Source organism: Embiotoca jacksoni, unplaced genomic scaffold, assembly GCF_022577435.1.
Source record: "Embiotoca jacksoni isolate LCO1_2020_lvr unplaced genomic scaffold, fEmbJac1.0.p SCAF_69, whole genome shotgun sequence".
In the NCBI taxonomy this organism is placed as follows: Eukaryota; Metazoa; Chordata; class Actinopteri; family Embiotocidae; genus Embiotoca; species Embiotoca jacksoni.
The window spans coordinates 1,204,010-1,224,774 of record NW_027185424.1 but is presented as its reverse complement, the minus strand read 5'-3'; the positions used below and the strand labels follow the sequence as shown (position 1 = coordinate 1,224,774).

At 41.0% G+C, this 20,765-nt stretch overlaps 1 protein-coding gene across 1 annotated transcript in view; it reads left to right on the top strand.

The window, feature by feature from the left end:
- The window catches only part of LOC138214234 (TANK-binding kinase 1-binding protein 1-like), a 31,887-nt gene that overhangs the window by 3,507 nt on the left and 7,615 nt on the right, over positions 1–20,765 (top strand). The window contains 12 exon segments of the mRNA XM_069175631.1: positions 9,076–9,316; positions 9,446–9,577; positions 12,583–12,687; positions 12,806–12,956; positions 14,405–14,568; positions 15,161–15,228; positions 15,320–15,426; positions 16,081–16,271; positions 16,404–16,604; positions 16,606–16,686; positions 19,461–19,541; positions 19,630–19,857. Coding sequence (XP_069031732.1) covers positions 9,086–9,316; positions 9,446–9,577; positions 12,583–12,687; positions 12,806–12,956; positions 14,405–14,568; positions 15,161–15,228; positions 15,320–15,426; positions 16,081–16,271; positions 16,404–16,604; positions 16,606–16,686; positions 19,461–19,541; positions 19,630–19,857 — 1,740 coding nt within the window. The 5' untranslated portion in view covers positions 9,076–9,085.

Below are 20,765 nucleotides of genomic sequence, written 5' to 3'. Positions count from 1 at the left end.
AAATATAGGTTTTAGTTTTGCCTTGTGGTCTGTCTCAAAATTGTCAGTAGCTGTCATCTTAAATTGGGTTGTGTTTGTTTCTTAGTTTTAAATCCTTTCAGAAATCTAGTAGCAAGTAGAACCAGTTAGCAGTGGCTCGTAGTCACATTTCAAATGTTCCTACAAGTTTAGTAGTTGCCCCAGTGAAATGGAAATAAATTTAGGGGACTTACAGTTAAACAAGATTGAGGTTAATTGGAAGAATGTAATGCAGCTGCAGAACTGGCACGCACACATTTTTTTTTTTACACATGAACACATTCATCTTTAAACTACTTTTAAACTACAATTATCAGCACAGGGCTCACTACTCTTTAAAAACATTTTATAAATGAAACTTGTTTGTAAAACTGTGTCAGATTCGTAAAAGGCTTGGCTTTCTGTTATCACCCAAATCCTGTATTTGCATAACTCCTTCTTTTAAATGAGAAACTGAAACATGTTTGGTCTTACCTGTTATTTCTCTTAACTGAACTTTCCTCCATCTGAAATAACTAAAACTAACTGGAGGTGGGCGGTCATTCTCAGTCAATACAAAAGCTGGATCAATTCCAGCAGGGCCAGAAGTAGTAGAAAACTTTGCTTTACATGTGGTTGGCTGCAACAGCAGTTTGTTTTAGAGGAGGTTTTCAAAGTACATGTTAAGTTTGTATGTACATGTACATGTGTGGGAGGAGAGGGCAGAGCATTATCTACAACACTACAGAATATGTACCCAAGACCTGACTTCATTAAAGGAAAGTACAATCAAGAAAAAAACATGTCTCAATTGGCCAAACATCCTCTGAGTGATGAAACAAGTGTGTGAAATCATTCACTAACTACATTTGACCACTTTCACCAGTGTTAATGAAAACTCCCAACTACTGTATAATTTCACACAGTAGAGTTTTGTAGAAGCCCCTTCAGAAGCAATTAGTTTTGAATCTTTTTGGGAAAGACTCAAGCTCTGGACACCAGGACTTTGGCAGTTAATCCCATTCCTCCTGTTGATCCTCCTAATGAGAAGCATCTGTGAACTCTCATTTTCAGGTCTCTCCACAGAGCCAGATTGGACAGTCAGAGACTTAAAGCCAATCCAATGTTGTCTTGGCAGTATGTTTCAGGTCATTGTGATGCTGGGCGGTAAAACATTCTTCCAGTCTCAGGTCATTGCACTTTGGAGCTGGTTTTCTTCGATTTGACTGATTTCCCTCAGCTCTGACCAGTTAGTACCTGTTACTCAGAAGAACCCCAATAGGTTGCTACAACCACACTGCTTCATTGTAGGAATGGTACGAGCATGTGATAAGCAGTGTCTGGAGCTGAAAAGACATAATGCTTAAAGTTCTGCCCACATAGTTAAAGTTCAGAAGACATGTAAAAACAGTTTGCACAGGGACATGTTCACCCGTGTTTTGCATCACCTCTTCTTTTCAAAATACTCTGTAAAGATTTGGGGACTGAGGAGACCAGTTGCTGGTATTTTGAAAATGAAATGTTGTCTCAGTCTTGCTTGATATAAGGTTTCAGCCACTCAACAGTTCAGGGTCACCTTTATTGTTTGTTTTTTCATGATGTTTTTTTTTTTTAAATGGGACACAGGTCTAGACTGCAAGCATGCCAAGTTTAGGATCTGGACTCTCCCACTACAGAGCCACGCTGTTGTGATATGTGCAGAATGCCATTTGGCGTTGTTTTGCTGAAATTAAGCAATGCATTCTCAAAAAAGACATTCCTGGATGGCAGCTTATGTTGCTCCAAAACCTGTATTACCATGTATATCGTTCTGCATCAGATGTGCAAGCTACCCATACCATGAGCACCGCTGCATCCTTGTACCGTCACGGCTGCTGGCTTTTTAACTGAGCACTGATAACAAGCTGGATGGTCCCTCTCCTCCTTTGCCCAGAGGACGCAGCGTCCATGATTTCCAAAAAAGAATGAAAAAAAATGTTATTCGTCAGACCTCAGGACAGTTTTCCACTTCACCTCAGTCCATCTTCAATGATCAGAGAAGGCGGCGGTGTTTCTGGATCATGTTTCTATCTGGCTTCTTCTTTGGAGAGTTTTAACAGCATTTGTGGACGCAGCAATGAGCTGTGTTCACAGACGATGGTTTTCACAAGTGTTCCTGAGCCCATGCAGTGATTTCCACTCCAGAATAGTGTGTTTTTAATGCAGTGCTGCTTGAGGGCCCGAAGATCACCACCATCCAATATTGGTTTCCAGCCTTGTCCCTTGTGTTCAGAGATTTCTCCAGATTCTCTGAATCGTTTTATGATATTCAGTACGATTGTCCATAAAATAATACATTTTCTCACTTTCAACATTTGATATGTTGTCTTTGTTAAACTATTTTCAATTATGTGTAGGTTTACATGATTTGCAAATCATTGCAGTCTGTTTTAATTACATTTTTTTACAGTGCCCCAACTTTTTTAGAAACGGTGCACGTGTCTTCCTTCCTTCCTTTCATTCAATTTGCCATAGTCTTACTTCAATCAAGCTCTAGACACATCTCAAGAAGATAAACCTGTCCACAATTTAGAGTTATTATAAGTGGTCTGATTTTTTTTTTTTTTTTTTTGTGACTGAATGGCTCTTTTCACATATAGAATACTTTTTTTTTTATTTAAATAAACTTCAATGTAAAATTTTATTTAATTTTATTCACATATTTATATCACCTTTTTTTGTGTTAGTTGTAATCTTATTCTTGCTTCGTGGATATACAAGTTTTTCTCTTATTTCTTGATTGTCATCCCACCACATGAAGGCAACTTCCTTGTACATGCAAACTTATTTGGCAACAAACCAGAGTATGATTTGGACTGTAAGTGGAATATTTGAGTTTGCGATAATTTATGAAAACAAGTTTTAATGTAGTTATTAGCGATTACTGAAATCAGATTAGTGAGGGAAAATGCCAGTTTTAATTTAGAATTAAATCAACAAAACATTAAAGTGAGCAAAAAGTGAAGGGGTCTAATTACTTTCTGAAGCCACACTATAATGTTTCTGAAGGATTTGGGATGATATGGGAAGTTGTTCTAACATGGGTGTTATGTAAAAAAGGTCACATGACTACAGGAGCAGGCCACCGACCCCATTTCCATTCCCTCCTTTCTTCTGCCTGCCTTTCTCTCAGCCCTCAGCTGTGCTCACAGATATGGTGCCATGTCCTCCAGGATCTTCCCCTCTATTTCTCATCCTTGTTTTTTTTTTATAATGATTGAGCAGCTCTTTCCTTCTTTCTTTCTTTCTTTCTTTCTTTCTTTCTTTCTTTCTTTCTTTCTTTCTTTCTTTCTTTCTTTCTTTCTTTCTTTCTTTCTTTCTTTCTTTCTTTCATCATTTGGGTTTATATAAATTCAGCTATCCTTCTGTTACTAATAGTTTTAAACCCTTAGTGTAAAACGATCCATTTTTTTCTCACAAAGGCCAAAGGCTTTGCCCTGTTCACTCTCAGTGAGTTGTAAAGTTGTTGAGCGCAACATTTACAGCTTTTTTTTTTTAACCTGACCAAGACATGCACTGAACAGGACATTATGCAGCTGAAAAGTCAACATATTAAAAAACAGTAACATGTATGTTACAATGACTAACTTTAACATTGTTTTTCATGCTATCTGTTATGTTGCAGTGAACTGATACAGTGACCAGTAGTGAACAAAAGAGAGTCTGAAACCTTCACTGTTATTTACTCCATGTGCACACGTGCAGTATATTTACAGTAGACGGGTGTTTTGAAATGTAAGTGTTGGACATTAGCTTGTGGTTTTGTGTTCATTCTGAAAAGGCACTGTGGGTCAGCTTTAAACTTTGGTGACAGCTGGCCTACTGATAGAATATTTTCAGTGAAAATAAGACGTATTTCCAACGCACCAACTGTAGGTTGTAGTGACATGGATAAATGTACCATGACCTCATTCAGGCACAATGAGTGTACTGCTTTGTATTAACAGCTCATTAGCTGTCTTCCACTGTGAAGCCGTGACATTGCCTAGTTCATGACTAACTAATTGAGTAAAAGATCTACTGCAAGCAGGTGTTTTATATAGCTGTCAACGCCACACTGACGAGAAGGAAAATGATTTGCTCATTTACTCTCTACATTTGTCTGTTTCAAAGGGAAAATCTAACTTGTGGGTGATTACAGAAGGAGAAATGAGGGGGTGCATGATTCATACACATTTAAGTAATGTATTACACATGAAAATGAGCTTTTAAGTCAGGAACCCACAAATGCAGACTCCCCTCTGAGCTGTGATACATTTGTCTCCGAAAGCATTTTTCTTTTCGTCCCTGTCAAATGTTTCTTCCTTCTGAACACCTACTGAATGTGCACCATTGCAAACGTGACGGCACAGATTTGTTTATTGTTCCGCCTTGAAGAACATTATTTCCGCATCACTCGCCTTAGCCAGCAGTGTCAAATTCATTTGAATGTTGCTTGCTCTGGCTCCAGAAATACATTTGACTGTGGTTGCTGAAATTGCTAACTTCATGTTTCTCAAAGAGATGTCAATTTCCAGAGCTCTCTATCAAGGAATGACCTAAAATTCCTTTTGGCCAATGTGCAAGATCAATCAACAGTTACCATACACGTTTTGTTGCAGTAAGTAATGTACAAGGGTCTCATCAGATACTGACAGCAAAGGTTCACATACCTTTCCCACTCACATTTATTGTAATATTGGATCATTTTCATAAACGGTTGATGACCAAGTTACAACCCCATTTCTGAAGAAGTTGGTATGCTGTGTAGAATGTAAATAAAAACAAAATAACTCACAAACCCATATTAAATTGCAAATAGACCAAAGACAACATATCAACTGTTGATATGGAGAAATGTTGTTGTTTTATAAAAAATATAAAAAAATATGCTCTTTTTGAATTTGATGGCAGCAACAGGTCTCAACAAAGTTGGAACGGTCAACAAAAGACTGAAAAATGTGTGTAAAGTCAAAAAAAAAAAAAAAACACCTGGTGGAACATCTCACTATTAATTAAGATAATAATGATTTCAGAGAGGCAGAGTCTCTCAGCAGTGAAGATGGGGAGAGGTTCACCACCCTGTGAAAGACTGTTTGGGAAAATAGTGTGACAATTAAGAAAAATGTTTTTTCAAAGTAAAACTACAAAGAATTAGTGGATTTCATCGTCTACGGTTCATAATATCATTAAAAGATTCAGAGAATCTGGAGAAATCTCTGAACACAAGGGACAAGGTTGGAAACCAATATTGGATGGTGGTGATCTTCGGGCCCTCAGGCAGCACTGCATTAAAAACACACTGTTCTGGAGTGGAAATCACTGCATGGGCTCAGGAACACTTGTGAAAACCATCGTCTGTGAACACAGTTCATCGCTGTGTCCACAAATGATGTTCAAACTCTCCAAAGAAGAAACCAGATAGAAACATGATCCAGAAACACCCCCGCCTTCTCTGGACCGAGATCATTGAAGATGGACTGAGGTGAAGTGGACAACTGTCCTGAGGTCTGATGGATCACAATCTGAGATTCTGTTTGGAAATCATGGACGCTGCATCCTCCAGGTTAAAGAGGAGAGGGACCATCCAGCTTGTTATCAGCTCAGTTCTAAAGCCAGCATCTGTGATGGTACAGGGACGCATTAGTGCACATGGCATGGGTAGCTTGAACATCTGGAAGGAAGCATTAATGCTGAATGATATATTCAGGTTTTGGAGCAACATGTGCTGCCATGACATGGGTAGCTTTTACACTTTTACAGAATGTTATTAAAAGAAGAGGTGATGCAACATAGTGAACATGATCCTGTAACAACTTTTTGCAGACATGTTGCTGACATCAAATTCAAAATAAGCAAAAAAAAATTCACAAAACAATACAATTTCTCCCTTTCAACATTTGATTTGTTATCTTTGGTCTATTTGCAATTAAATATGGGTTTATGAGATTTACAAATCACTGCATTTTGTTTTTATTTACATTTTACACAGCGTCCCAACTTTTTCAAAGTCGGGGTTGTAGATATTTCTGTCTCATTTGTTTAATTATGTTCTGACATCTACTTTTAGGAATCAGACGATGTTTTTGGAGATATTAATGCAGAAATATAGTAAATGAAGGGTTTTCAAACTTTCATGCACCATTGATTGTGGTGACACTTGTTCCAAAAAAATCAAATCAGGTGGTCTACTTTTTCGCGGAATTTTTCCATAGTTCATTTGATAATTCTGCAAATAGAAGAACAAGTAAAGTTGTTTGAATCAATTATGTCTACAACTAGAAACTGAACAGTTTGAACACTTTTCCATTGGATAGCACTGTTCAGTTGTTTCTATACATTTTCTAAACAATACTGTATTTTCTTTAATTTTGTATTCCCTTTGTTAAATGCACAAAAATGTTCTTGGATAACAAACAATGTAAATGAAATGAAACTGATGGTTTCAGGATCAGTGCAGCCACTGAATGTGGTCAACATGGATGCACACAGAGGATGTGCAAGTCCACGGTTTTGGGTTTGACTTTAGGGAGTTGTGGGAAACGCAGACTTAGTCCATTAATAAATTAAACAACCATGCAATGAAGACATATGGGCCTGCTCTGATAAGCCCTTGGCTGACACTGCGTGTGTGTGTGTGTGTGTGTGTGTGTGTGTGTGTGTGTGCGTGCGTGCGTGCGTGCGTGCGTGCGTGTGCGTGTGCGCGTGTGCGCGTGCGCGTGTGTGTGCGTGTGTGTTGTTGCAAAAAAAGGCAAAAACACACTAAATAGAGTGAATTGAGTTCAAAATTGTAGAGTGAGATGTAGAGGTGGAACAGATAGATGATATACGCAGGCAGTGTGTGGGCTGAATGTGTGAGTGGGAGGTGGAGTCTGTGGGCTGTGAGAGTGGGAGTTATCGGTAGAGATGTTTGACCTCCCCTCCACCTCCGTGTTACTGCAGTTGTCCTCAGGCTTTAAACACACACACACATACACACTGAACAACATAGATCCGTGGTGTATTTGTGAAGGAGAGTTGGAGTTGCTTCAGTTAACACGATCAGTGTTGTTTAATCCACAGCAGCCAAATTTGGGGCCTGCAAGCCATTTTGACCGGCCACGGCATTTGACAAGCTTGTGCTTATTCTGCTTATTCTTAAGTGCTGTAAAACTCCAAACATGATGGCAAATCATAAATTTGGTGCAGCTAAAAAGTACATAATATGAGTGTTTACGGCATTGTAAAGCATAGTGCTGCTAAGCTTTCCTTTTAAATTCCATTGGTCTGCTTCTTATCAATGAAGAATGATCTTATCCTCTCTTTGACCTTCTGATGCTAATGTTGTACATCACTGACTATTGGCTGCCAGTCAAGATTAGAAATCGAGGCAGTGACCCACTGACACGAATGATTAAAACTAAAATTCTATTCTTTTCAAATTACTATAGCACAAAATAAAGATTTGAGTTTTAATTATAAGACCATTTCATTTCACAAATCTCCATCTTTCTTCCAGAATTGCACGGTGGGGATCTGTGTGTGTGTTCAGTTAGTGTGTGCGGCCGGTTGCTGTTGAAGCTGCAGTTCATCCTGTGTAAGATGTTCATGTATGAAATGTTAATGTACTGCAGACTTGCATGCGTCTCCTCTGGTCAGCAGCTGAAGACTTGTTGAGAAAAGGTTTTGTAGAAATGAATAAATGTAGCTCTAATGTTACGTAGCGAAACCGCTGACTCATCCATAAAAACCAGGGGTCTTCAACCCGCAACCCACTTCTGAGTAGATTGTGGAAGGTTCGAACAATATGTATGTAAAGTTGATAACGTACAGTCTCTCGGTAAATCTGTCGATTTTTCCTTGCTGCTGTCAAGTTCAATTACAGCAGCGACGTAGTAACATCAGGGATACTTGGAGGTGAACAAAAATGCAAAGGATTTGACAATGAACAGGGATAGTATGCAGGCAAAATAAAAGGCAAAAAGTATACTATCTTCATGAAAAATGGGAAACTTCTTTTACAACTGTAAACGACAAGTGTGTTTGTCTAATTTGCATTGCGAGCGTGTCAGTAAAATATCTAATGTCAAGCACCACTTCACCAAAGTTTACAGCAGTTGTTTACGTGACTTTGTGGCTGGAAGCGCTCTACGAACAGAGAAAGTAAAAAAGCTGAAAATAAGACCGTCACTGTTTACCAAACCACTTGGCTGCAGGTTTTGTATTTTCAAAACTATTTGGGTGCTCTTTGAGTGAATGCTCTTTGAGCAAATAGGTCATTTGTGGAACTGCATCTTAATGCATTTCAACATTGGTTCAACATTAGGTGATGATGGTGCCTGCTTTGTCTCTTCAAACAAACACAGATGTGGCAAAAATGTCATCAAAAATCTCTGTTGTCTTATTTTACCAGATTAAAATGTATTGACAGTCAAGTATATTGTCAAGAATTTGTAGTTCAATTTTACCTCAAAAAAGGGTCTGTTTCCTTTGTAATCAGGGGTTGAAACAAACCGCTCTTGTCTTTGTTCCGATTCTTCTTCTTCTTCTTTTTGTCTGTGGAAACTAATTGTGCAGCAAAAACCGTAAGACTAAAATACACCAAAAAAGACAAGTAGGTTACAAGTTCCTCCAACTACTAAGGCACAAAATAATAATGCTCATTGATCTCAAGGTGGAGCCGTTACAATACATTTTACATTTATGTAATTATCTCAAAAAACAGCTTGGACTGCACAAAAAAATTCTACAACCATTTTAATCTCTTAATTGGTCTTCTGTTTTAAAAATGTCAAAATTCTTAACTTCAAATTTTTTTGTCCCTATTTTTGCAAACTTGTTGGAGAACGTCGAGCCAATCGTCCAGAAAGTTTAAAAACACACAAACACACAGTTTTGCTTTGATTGTCACATCTGCCGGGACTTTGGGTTTGTTAGATAGATTGTCATTGGTGCTCTCGCTGTGTGAGTTGAAGAATGCAAAGTGACATGCTGAGGTGACATTTCTGTCCACTTTTTTGCACTACATTTCCCACAGATCAGCTGCTGTACAAATCTTTTTTTATTTCCTTTTTCCGCCAGTTAACTGACGATGGATCTGTTTGGCCGAGAAGAGCTGGGCCTGCTGGGAGGAGGAGAGGGACTTAGAGATGACGTAGGCGTACCCAGGATCAGCTGGTCAGCAAATCGGCTGCCAGAGGAAATATACCCAGCTTCGGGACTGGCCCTAGCCGCAGCCTATCATGACATCAAGACTCGGCTGGCCAGTCTGGAGAGGGAGAACAGCAGCATCAAGAGGAAGCTCAAACACTATGAAGTCAAGGTGGAGAGTAGCACTTTATCTCTCACACAGACACACACACCAAAAATGATGTGTTAGTATGGAGACGTTCATGAATTGCATCACAGCTTCCTCTCGTCTTCTCTCCCCTCCATGTTTCCTCTCCTTTAGTTTCCTATGATCAGTGAATTTGGAGAGGAAAGGATACTGTGTTGTTCCTGTGAGCCTATCATCAAAGATACCAGTGTAATCCAGTCAGAGACCACCAACCTCCAACAAAGGATCAACTCCCTCACTCAGGAGGTATATATTAATATTATTCCTGCTACAAGTACTAGTAATTTATACCATGAGCTGAGTATTTCAATTGGTTTGCTCACTCCAATTCCAAGATTTATCGTGTCCATCCATAAATTTAACCTGCAACACTTGTTTATTGGGTTTGTCGACGCTGCTGTAAAAAGGTCAATTGCACCACTTCCAACTTTGCAACTGTATCTGCAGTTATTTGCAAATCGTCTCAACTGTGTCTGTGCAGACAGTAAATTTTACCAAAACCTGAGAGGCATTACATTATGAAATTAACTGTGAAGGTGTGAATCTGAGCACTCACCATCCATTCAGCTGATACAAATTATACTTAGTTCAACTAGAAGAGACGTCCCTGCATTAATACGAGATGTAACAATTTATTTACAAAATGTGACAAATGATTGGAGAGATTTTGGTGCAGACTCTGTCGATGGCACTTGTGGCCGCTGCAGATCCTACCAGCTCTAAGGGAGGGCGTCTGAGCCTGAGGGAGTCCTGAGTCCCCTGTTGGTAGGTGAAGCTGGGATGGCGGTGTGTGCCTGCGAGACAAGCAAGAGGGACAATAAAGAAAGGGCACCTTATTTGAACGGTACGACCCATGATAGAAGGCCTGACGCATGCTGCGATTGGATAAATGGGATTAGTGGGAGTCAGGAGGAGAGAAGAGGTGCGATGAGGTGGGCGGAGCATCTGTTAACAGAACCAGGATCAGGGGTGGGCGGAGCATCTGTAATCAGAACCGGGCTCAGGGGTGGGCGAAGCATCTGTTAACAGAACTGGGCTCAGAGGTGGGCGGAGCATCTGTTAACAGAATCAGGCTCAGAAGTGGGCGGAGCATCTGTAATCAGAACCGGGCTCAGAGGTGGGCGGAGCATCTGTTAACAGAACTGGGCTCAGAGGTGGGCGGAGCATCTGTAATCAGAACCTGACTCAGAGGTGGGTGGAGCATCTGTTAACAGAACCGGGATCAGAGGTGGGCGTGGCATCTGTTAACAGAACCAGGCTCAGAGGTGGGCGGAGCATTTGTTAACAGAACCAGGCTCAGAAGTGGGCGGAGCATCTGTTAACAGAACCGGGCTCAGAGGTGGGCAGAGCATCTGTTAACAGTACTTAGATCAGAGGTGGGCTCAGAGGTGGGCGGAGCATCTGTTAACAGAACCAGGCTCAGAGGTGGGTGGAGCATTTGTTAACAAAACCAGGCTCAGAAGTGGGCGGAGCATCTGTTAACAGAACCGGGCTCAGAGGTGGGCGCAGCATCTGTTAACAGAACCGGGCTCAGAAGTGGGCAGAGCATCTGTTAACAGTACTTAGATCAGAGGTGGGCGTGGCATCTGTTAACATAACCGGGCTCAGAGGTGGGCGGGGAATCTGTAATCAGAACCGGGCTCAGAAGTGGGCAGAGCATCTGTTAACAGTACTTAGATCAGAGGTGGGCGTGGCATCTGTTAACATAACCGGGCTCAGAGGTGGGCGGAGCATCTGTTAACAAAACCAGGCTCAGAAGTGGGCGGGGCATCTGTAATCAGAACTGGGATCAGAAGTGGGCAGAGCATCTGTTTTCAGAACCGGGCTCAGAGGTGGGCCTTGACCGGTTGGGGTGAGAGGAGAGCAGAGAGAGAAAAGGACAGAATAGAGATAGAAGAGAAGAACTGTTGGTGGAGACGACAAGTGCAGAGCAGAGACATGCAGCTCCATGACGGGACATCTGGAAAAGAAAGAACAGAACTAAATGGAGACAACAGATAATAAGAAGAAACTATGGGAGAGAAAAAGATGAAGTTATATATGAGTTATCGAGAATGACAGAGTGAGAGGAAAGAAGCCCAGTGCATCACCAGCCTCGGTCTATAACAGCAGAACTGCAAGATGGTTCAGGTTCACCAGAGCAGCTCAACTATAAATTTTATCAAAAAGGAACGTTTTGAGTGGAACCTTGAGGCTCGAGAGGGTTTCTGCTCCTGAACACAAACTGGGAGCCTGAAAACTGAAACTCTGATTTACATACTGCTGGTGAAAACTCTGGAAACCACAAGCAGGCTGAGAGAGATCTCTGTCAGGATCATGTGGTTCTATAAGATCTATCAGGATGATGTGGTTCTATTAGATCTGTCAGGATGATATGGTTCTGTAAGATCTGTTAGGATGATGTGGTTCTATAAGACCTGTCAGGATGATGTGGTTCTATAACATCTGTCAGGATGATGTGGTTCTATTAGATCTGTTAGGATGATGTGGTTCTATAAGACCTGTCAGGATGACGTGGTTCTATAAGATCTGTCAGGATGATGTGGTTCTATAAGATCTGTCACGATGATGTGGTTCTATTACATCTGTCAGGATTATGTAGTTCTATTACATCTGTCAGGATTATGTGGTTCTATTACATCTGTCAGGATGATGTGGTTCTATAAGATCTGTCAGGATGATGTGGTTTTATAAGATCTGTCAGGATGATGTGGTTTTATAAGATCTTTCAGGATGATGTGGTTCTGTAAGATCTGTCAGGATGATGTGGTTCTATAAGATCTGTCAGGATGATGTGGTTCCATAAGATCTCTGAGATAAGAGGGAGCCTGGTTTAAATTCCATCCTTGATTTTACAGAAAGCCAATAAAGAGAAGCTAAAATAGGAGAAATTTCAGGCTTTTTAACAAGTAATTGGACATCCTCACAACAAGGAATTACAATAATAATAATTGAAGCGCAAACTTGCAGCAAATGATTAGCAGGCACAACATAAAGGCTAATTTTGGTTGTCTTAAAACTTTTTCATATTTTTACAGTTTTATCCATCATTCATATTGTCATGGTTACATTGTTTAGTAACAGCTTACATTTCGTCATATTCTAGGCAGAAAGTAGTTTTTTTTTAACCAGTTATTAAATTTAAAACAGACAGTTTGGGAAATCACTTCACAATCATCTTTTTTGTTCATTGCTGTGTTGATATTGAATGTAGTAATGGTTGTTACAAAGAGTCCTCCTGTTTGTTTCAGCTCCAGAAGAGTAAGGAGAGAGAGGAGCGGCTGGAGGAAGTCATCCAGGCTTACGAGAAAATTCACCTGGAGAAAAACAACGTCCAGAGAGACCTAGACAAGATGGTAAATGTACATATAAGCAAGTTTTTTTTTAGTTGGTTTTTTTTGTAAATATTTGAATCCATAGTGTTTGGTGTCAGTTTACGGTTCAGTTCCAAGTCCTTGTGTTTGTGTGTGTCAGACGACTCTGGCGGAGCAGCATGTGGAGAGGATCTGCAGCCTGGAGACGGCTCTCAGGCACAGAGAAAGTTCCTTTCACAAACTCAGAGCTCAACTCCACAGCAAAGACACGCATCAGTCTCAACCCCACGCCAGCCTGGACGTACCCAGAGGTCAGCATTATTTGGATCACAAGTTAGATCAATGGAGTATTAGTGGCCGAGGAGTAGGACTAGTATTACAACCATCAAAGGAGCCATTTAAGTCAGCCATGTATCAGAGGCTTATACATGGTGGATCTTTGAAAATTCTTAAACATATGTATGTAGAACTAAGGCAATAATTGTCTTCTAAAATGAAGTCCATGAATCCATCTATCAAAAGGTCTTAAAAAGTCAACAGACACAGCAAACCAATCTTCTGCCATTTACTTGCAGTTTTAAAGTCTTTGTAACGAATACATGTCTGTAAGATGATGGACCTCAACCATGGTGTGGATTTGTAATGGTTTTCACATTATTTACTGCAGCGGTAGAACAATAGAGAGTGTCACCTCAAGTCACTGGGAGAAAAGACAGATCTGAAGACATTTAGCAGCCAAGACGTTGCAAAAATACTGAATAAAATGGTTTCCAATGGAAATGAGTGTCATCGTTAAACAAGACCCAAAACAATCCTGTACAATTCACTTATATTCAACCATACACCTGTCAATCAAACCGACATGCCACCCAAATATGCTGCGCGGGATATAGTGTCGGTGATTAGTAAGATAAATTAAACATAACTTTAAACATGCTTCAATTGAATGTAAAGAAGTATAGCCTGTTCAGTTCTTAAAAAACGGATTTTGTCGATATGCCTTTGTGCCAGTAATAGCTGTGGCCAGATGCTTTATGTTTTCGGGCTGACCATCAGTTCCACTCTTGTGAACGCAAATCTAAGCAATGCCTTGAAGAAATTTCTTTAAATTTAGCACAAACCCTTGACATTCTTGTAAAGTTTATATTTAAAGAAAGCCTTCAGATCATTTCTTTTCATTATCAAACGTTCAATCGGACTCATTGATAAACGGATTTGATTTTGGTGGTCAAATGCTAAAGTCACTATGACTGTGAATTCTAGTCCCAACAATTACAAATACGCATTTTCCTCATTAAATCTTATATTAGAATGCTTTGACAGTTTTCAGACCAGTTTGGCCACACGAGTTGCACACATTGCAGTAGGCAGAGAGCATCTGTGTTACTTTATATAGAGAAAATACTGTGTGGGGGTTATTCACAATAAACTGAACTAAACATGGTGGCGCAATTAAGGTCATTTTTTTACATACTGAGGGGAATCTCCAACTGTAATATTATTTGCTATTTGATTTTTTTGAAATATTGCAAATAAACAAAAACAACTTTATTTTCAAGCCATTTAGTTGCTACTTTTTCCCATTTTTTACAGAAACAATACACAGGATCTCTCAGAAACGTCACAGCACAACAATCCCATCACATACTTGAATTTGGTGCATGTCATCCCAAAGCTGTAGGAGTCATTATTCTGTGAAATTTTACCAGCAGAAAATAGATGAAGTTGAGTGAAGCTGTTAATTGTCCTGTTTTGTCAGAAGGTCGTGTGCCAACTCTGCAGAGCTCCCGCAGTCTGGACGCCCTGTCGGATCTCCAGCTGCAGCGACTGGAGGCCGAGCTGGAAGGCGCGCGGCAGCAGGCCGAGGGAGCCTGTCAGAGGGAGAAGGACCTGAGGGCCGAGCTTCAGAGGCTTCAGCAGGAGGTAACACAGCTACAGGAAGCACAAAGACAGGTAGGCCTGGGGATTAAACAGGAACTTAACACCCCTTGAAAATCTTATTTTTGCTGAGCTCCAGTGGTTTAACTTTTCACATGGTTGGGGTACTGCAAGTGGACTGCATGACCCGATGATATCGTTGTGTTACAGGATGTGGTTACAGGTTCAAAGGTGACCTGAGCAAAGCACTGTTTGGAGGTCTGAAAGGCAGGATGACAAAATTACACTGATATTTAAAGAACAGGGATGAGAAATTATTTGGCTAAAAATGGGGCCAGAAAGATGAAAGGGCAAGAAAATCATTGTCTTCATGGGTTGTCATGAAAATTGAGTGGTGGTGGTGGGATGTGGGCTCAAAAGTGCTAAATGTTGCTCTAACATCCAACCTAAGCATGTGTGTAGGGTTCAGAGGACTGTTAATTGCCACACATGGATAAAATCCACAGGTAAGAAAATGACAACAATTTCAGGACTAAGGAGAATATGCAAAAAAATCTTGTGTAGAAAAGAAAGAGAAAGAATTGGCTTGGATAATGTGTGAGTTGCTCCAGCCCTAACAGCTCTGTCTGTCGGCCAGTCCCAGGATTTGTCTCCACACTGTGAACACTGTGACGTAGAATGGATAAAGAAAGCCGGGGACGAACAGTGAGTCCTTTTTTACAGAGGAAAATATTGTGAAACAAGTCTATGGAGTTTGTCCAACATGTTACTTATATGTGTGCTGTGTGTGCTGCAGGGTGAACCTAGCGTTAGCCTACACTGAGCTGACAGAGGAGCTGAGTCGTGTTCGTAGCCTGGCGGCTAAACAGAGCGACCTCCTGCAGCATGTCTCACAGGAGCCGGGTAGGTTACCTGACCAGGTTACTGCTTTATGGGCGTACCGGCTTCAGAATTCTGGAAAAAAAACAACATGTGTCAGCATCCTTTTTAGTGCATAAATCCACTTATTACACGTATTGTATCAAAACATAGTTTAATGTTGTTGCCAGTTTGCCAGAGAACACAGAAATGTTCTAGTGAGGGGAAACGTCTGCAAATACAATAGAAACAGTAACAGTAATAAGAATTTGCACGCTTTCATTTTAGTTGACAAGTGATTTAGAACAACACTTGATTTGATAAATTAAGGGCTGAAAACCAAATCACATCATATTCTTCAAAAGGGCTGAAGTGTGACTGTACAGCAACAGTATGAGTTTCTGCAGGTCTGACAGGACGATCAGCTGCTGGCTCAGCAGCTTTGATTTAGTGGGACACCTGAAAAGCTCTAAACTAAACACCATTATGTATGACATGTATACATACTTTTATACCTTGGCTACTAAAAATTCTAACGTTTGATTGGTTGTACATTGTAGATTAACGTCCTGAGTTAATGCGTCAGTTTTCAACTTGTGTAACCAGCTGTGGGTTGATAACTGTATATTGTGTAATGACTGAATGATTGACAGCCTAAATCTATTTACCGGTTTCTCCTTTTCTCTCTTTGTCCTTCAGTCTGTCATCCTCCTACGGCTCCACAGTTCAACTCTCCCACCTCTCCCCAACACCCCTCGCTCTCACCCGACAGGCTCCTCCCCACTCCCTCACCTCCTCTGTCCGCAAGTGATGGCCCCGCCTCCTACTCACATCAGTCAACCAGCAACCGTTTACGAGCAAAGTTCCAGGGTCGCCGTAGTTACTCAGAGGTGAGGCTACACATGTTTTGGTGGGAATTAGTGGGACAGGTGGACCATCTCTTTTGTGTCACTTTACAGTGAAATCGACTACTGTGCAGAGATGTCACTTGACCTTTGGACCTCCTCCTCTCCTTTCCCAAGGTGTCTGAGCCGTCAGCTATCCAGAGGCCCACAGCTCGCATGATGAGAGACCCAGTGTCCACTCTCCCCAAGCCTCGGCCTCTCCTCGGGGACACAAACGCCTACAGCCAAGCCAAACTTCAGCTACGCACTTCCTTGGTGGGCGTGGTCAGACCTGCGTCAGCTCATGGAGCTGGAGGAGAGCGAGGCGGAGGACGGGGAAGAGAGAGGGGGGGGGGGCAGTAGTCTGAGCAGCAGTCCTCATCACTGTGCTCTGGACCGGGCCTTCCCTCTGGCTGCTGAGGTGAGACGGCGCTTTTATTTGGTCAGTGACTTTCCTCATTGTTAACAGTCTTACTTGCCTCATGCTTGTAGAAAATGACTTTGATTATCTGATATTTTCTCAGGGTTTATTTATCTGATTCATACTAGTACTGGTGAATCAGGTGGGTTCAAAGGTAATTAGCAAATGTTTGTGTGCTAACATGCTATAATAAGAATACCTCCTAAACACCACAAGAATATGGAAATGTAAACATTACAACCATATGTACATGCGCATGTACATGCACATTTTCAAATGTGAAGTATGCCTTAAATTTCTGATTGTCAGCACATTGAAATAAGGCTTAAGTGAGCAAGGATATCTGATTTTGTTAACTACCAGTTGCTCGGACACTAAAATGCCTTAAAACTCTGCTAAAATGTGCTAAATGTCACTCTAACAGCCAACTTAGACACATGTAGAGTTCAGAGGACAGTTAAGTGCTACTGTTACGATCCTGGCTTTAGGGCAGCAACATTAAGAAAGAAGAAAAACTTATTAAACAAATATTATATTCAGTAATTAAATTAAATTCAAAGAACAAATTATGTCCTAAAATGAATGAATTAACTAGGCATCCAATTTTTCAGCAACAAAGTTGCAGTAACACCATCTTGGTCCTGGAGGAGGCATCTGCTCACACATTGTTGTTCCAATGAATAATGATGGTTCCCATGTTGCATTTTAAGAGAAACAGATATAAAATGTACTTTACTTTCACAGACATACCAACATACAAGTATGTTACATATTGTCTCAACCAGGAGCTTTCTTAAAGGCACGGGGACCACAAACACTGAAATGACAATTTCTACATTATCGTGTGCTGATACACACCACAAAGTGTCTGAACAAAGTAGTAAAACTATACACGTAACGACAAGACAAAGCTCTCTCCATGCAAACACTTTACCTATCAGAAGACAACTTAAATTACCACAATAGCACTTCACTCCACAAGTAACACACAAATTCAGATAGGCAGCTTAATTGCCTGGTGGTTAGGGCTAGGGTGCATGTGTTATGATGCATGCAACAAAATGGACAACTGTGCTCTGACACAAAGTTCGTACTCAAAACTATTCAAGTAACAAAGCAACAGGTACCTAAACTGCTAAGTTGCACACAGTCAACACAACAGCTTAAACCAGCACCTTTCCTCTCCTGACCACAAAAGCACAGTGAACACTGTCATCTTAGGTCAGAGATATACAAGTACCTGCTGTTGTTTGCGTTGTGAACGTATTTGTTCATATACCTGACTACGTACTATGTGTGTTACTGGAGGACTCCATCAGAGGGCACACCGGTGAAACAATAATACCATTAGAACATCCTGATCTGCCTGCTGTAAACAATAACCACGGTGACAATGGAGAGGGTCACTACTTTGGTGATTCTGGTATGACAAGGGGACAAAACACGTCGTCGGCTCCGTCCCCACTCTGTTTTTCAGCATTTTCCGCTGTGCATGGACGTAACAGTCTCAGACTTGTTTCCATTTTGTTTCTTGGGTCCTTGACCCCGTCACATCTTCATACTGCCCCAACACCGCCCTTATCGGTCATGTGTATGTTGGATCTTGTGGATGCGTTGGGTTAATTTCTTAGGACGTGCAAAACCAATCATCCAAACAGACGCAGTATACGCAAGACAGCCATCATGTGCATGCAAACACGTAATTTAAAGAAAGTACTGCATATCTCCATTATTACAAACAAAGCGCTTTCAAAAAGTAAATCCCAGCCTCACAGGTGACCAGAAAACAATTCTATGCCTAACCCTCTTCAGTGAGGCGTACCAGGCTCGAGGCAAAGTATTGCACTACACCACCAGCCAAACTAGACTATAAACACTGTACAGCATACCAGCAACAGGGACTAGTGTCCCCACCCAGGATTACCTCAAAACAAAAGAGGCAAAATTATAAAATAGTGAGCTGAGGGAAGAACTGAGAGATCACTTCAACTGTTCAGTCAGCACCTAACTTACCAGGGTTTACTCCTAAAGTCAACAATAACTTGCTCTACTCTGTAGTAAACAAAAAAGTGACAGGCTACATGCCACCACACCACATTAGGGAGGTGACCTCAATTAAAAAAGTTTACAAAATCTAGGAAAATAGCCCAAAATATGTAGCTGTGTGCCAAAAGTCTATCCCAGACAAGCCCCTAAATGTTGCCACCCCAGCACAAGGGCAGCAACATATAGCAAGAAGGAAAATTGGGTAAACCAAATATTACATTTATTAAGATAAGATTACAAATAATGCGGTGTGGGTAGACTCTGCTCCTCCCTCCCTGGCCGAGTGAGAGGGAGGGAGTTGGAGGAGGGACCTCATTAGCCTCATCAGGTGCCACTGATTTGTCAGGAGCAGTTGAGTGTTGCTTAGATTTCCTGAAAGCAAACAGTCAGGGGAAGAAGGTAGACAGACACACCAGTGTTTCAAGGCTTGGAAGAATATGTAATACCTTGTGTAGAAAAGGAATGTAATGCTGCAAAACTCTGGACAATGCGTGCTTCACCTCAAACACCTCAAGTCAAATAATGCTGTGTTCAGGAGAGGCCTAAAAATATGTTTATAGAGTTTTTTCATTGACACCTGCACAGTTTTTGGGTGGACATGACATCATCCTTCACCCACTTAATAAAAGGAAGAGATCAAAGTTGTTGGAGTGGCTGTTTAGCAACAGCTGCTACTCTATAATTCTTTAAACTGCACTATTTCCTCTGTCCTGCCACTCGTTCACCAGGTTCACCACTTTTGTCACCTTGCTGACTCACCTGAGCCCACCCCACTGGTGACACCACCACAGTCCTCCGAAGATGAAGAGGTGATGACAGTGATGCTGATATTTGTGACTCTTCGTTTGGATTTAAAGCAATTTCTTATTATTTGAAGACAATTTTCTAAATTTACAGGATGTATGCACGTATCTGTCGCCGTCTGCCAGCCCGCCTCGGACACTTGGTGCAATTGGAATAGGCTCGTTGTCACCGAGGGCACAACCTCTACACCCCTCTTTTCCATCTCCTAGGAAACAGCCCCAGCATCCATCTTTCTCCGCCCCTGAGGGCCCTGCCACCCTCTCCTGCCATCTGCCTCCCTTCATAAACACTGAGCATGCTCAGTCATGGCCATCTATTAATGTGAGTGGAAAACAATGATGGAAATTACATAAAGATACTAAAATATTCTCTGCAGTGCTGGTGGGTAAATAGGCTCACTGCAGGAGCACAAAACCACACACAACAGACAACCAAACACCACTTTGTACTGGAAATAGAAATGTATAAGCAAATTTAAGATTGTGTATATTAAAAAGTAGTCGCCAAATTACATCCACACCAGACATGGAGCTACATTAGTCGTTTTTTTCTTAATCTTTTATGAATTTATAGGTGGGTAAGTAGGTAGGTAGTTACTTTATTAATCCCCAAGGGGAAATTCTTTCGCTACAGCAGCATTTATAGATACAGAAAAGCAATAAAATAACAGTAAAAAACTATTAAATATAAAAATGCACAGTATATACAGTACAGTATATATGTATTTTTTTAAATATTTAAACAAACAAGAAACACAGTCAACAGTGTTATTGTTGTGTGATGGATTTTGCCAGGGGTGAGTTATTGTACAGTCTTATTGCAGTGGACAGGAATGATCTCCTGTATCAGGAATGATCTCCTGTATCTGGAATGAGCTCCTGTATTAGGAATGATCTCCTGTATCTGGAATGAGCTCCTGTATTAGGAATGATCTCCTGTATCTGGAATGATCTCCTGTATCTGGAATGATCTCCTGTATCAGGAATGAGCTCCTGTATCAGGAATGATCTCCTGTATCTGGAATGATCTCCTGTATCTGGAATGATCTCCTGTATCATTCAGGAATGATCTCCTGTATCAGGAATGATCTCCTGTATCTGGAATGATCTCCTGTATCTGGAATGATATTCTGTATCAGGAATGATCTCCTGTATCAGGAATGAGCTCCTGTATTAAGAATGATCTCCTGTATCAGGAATGATCTCCTGTATCTGGAATGATCTCCTGTA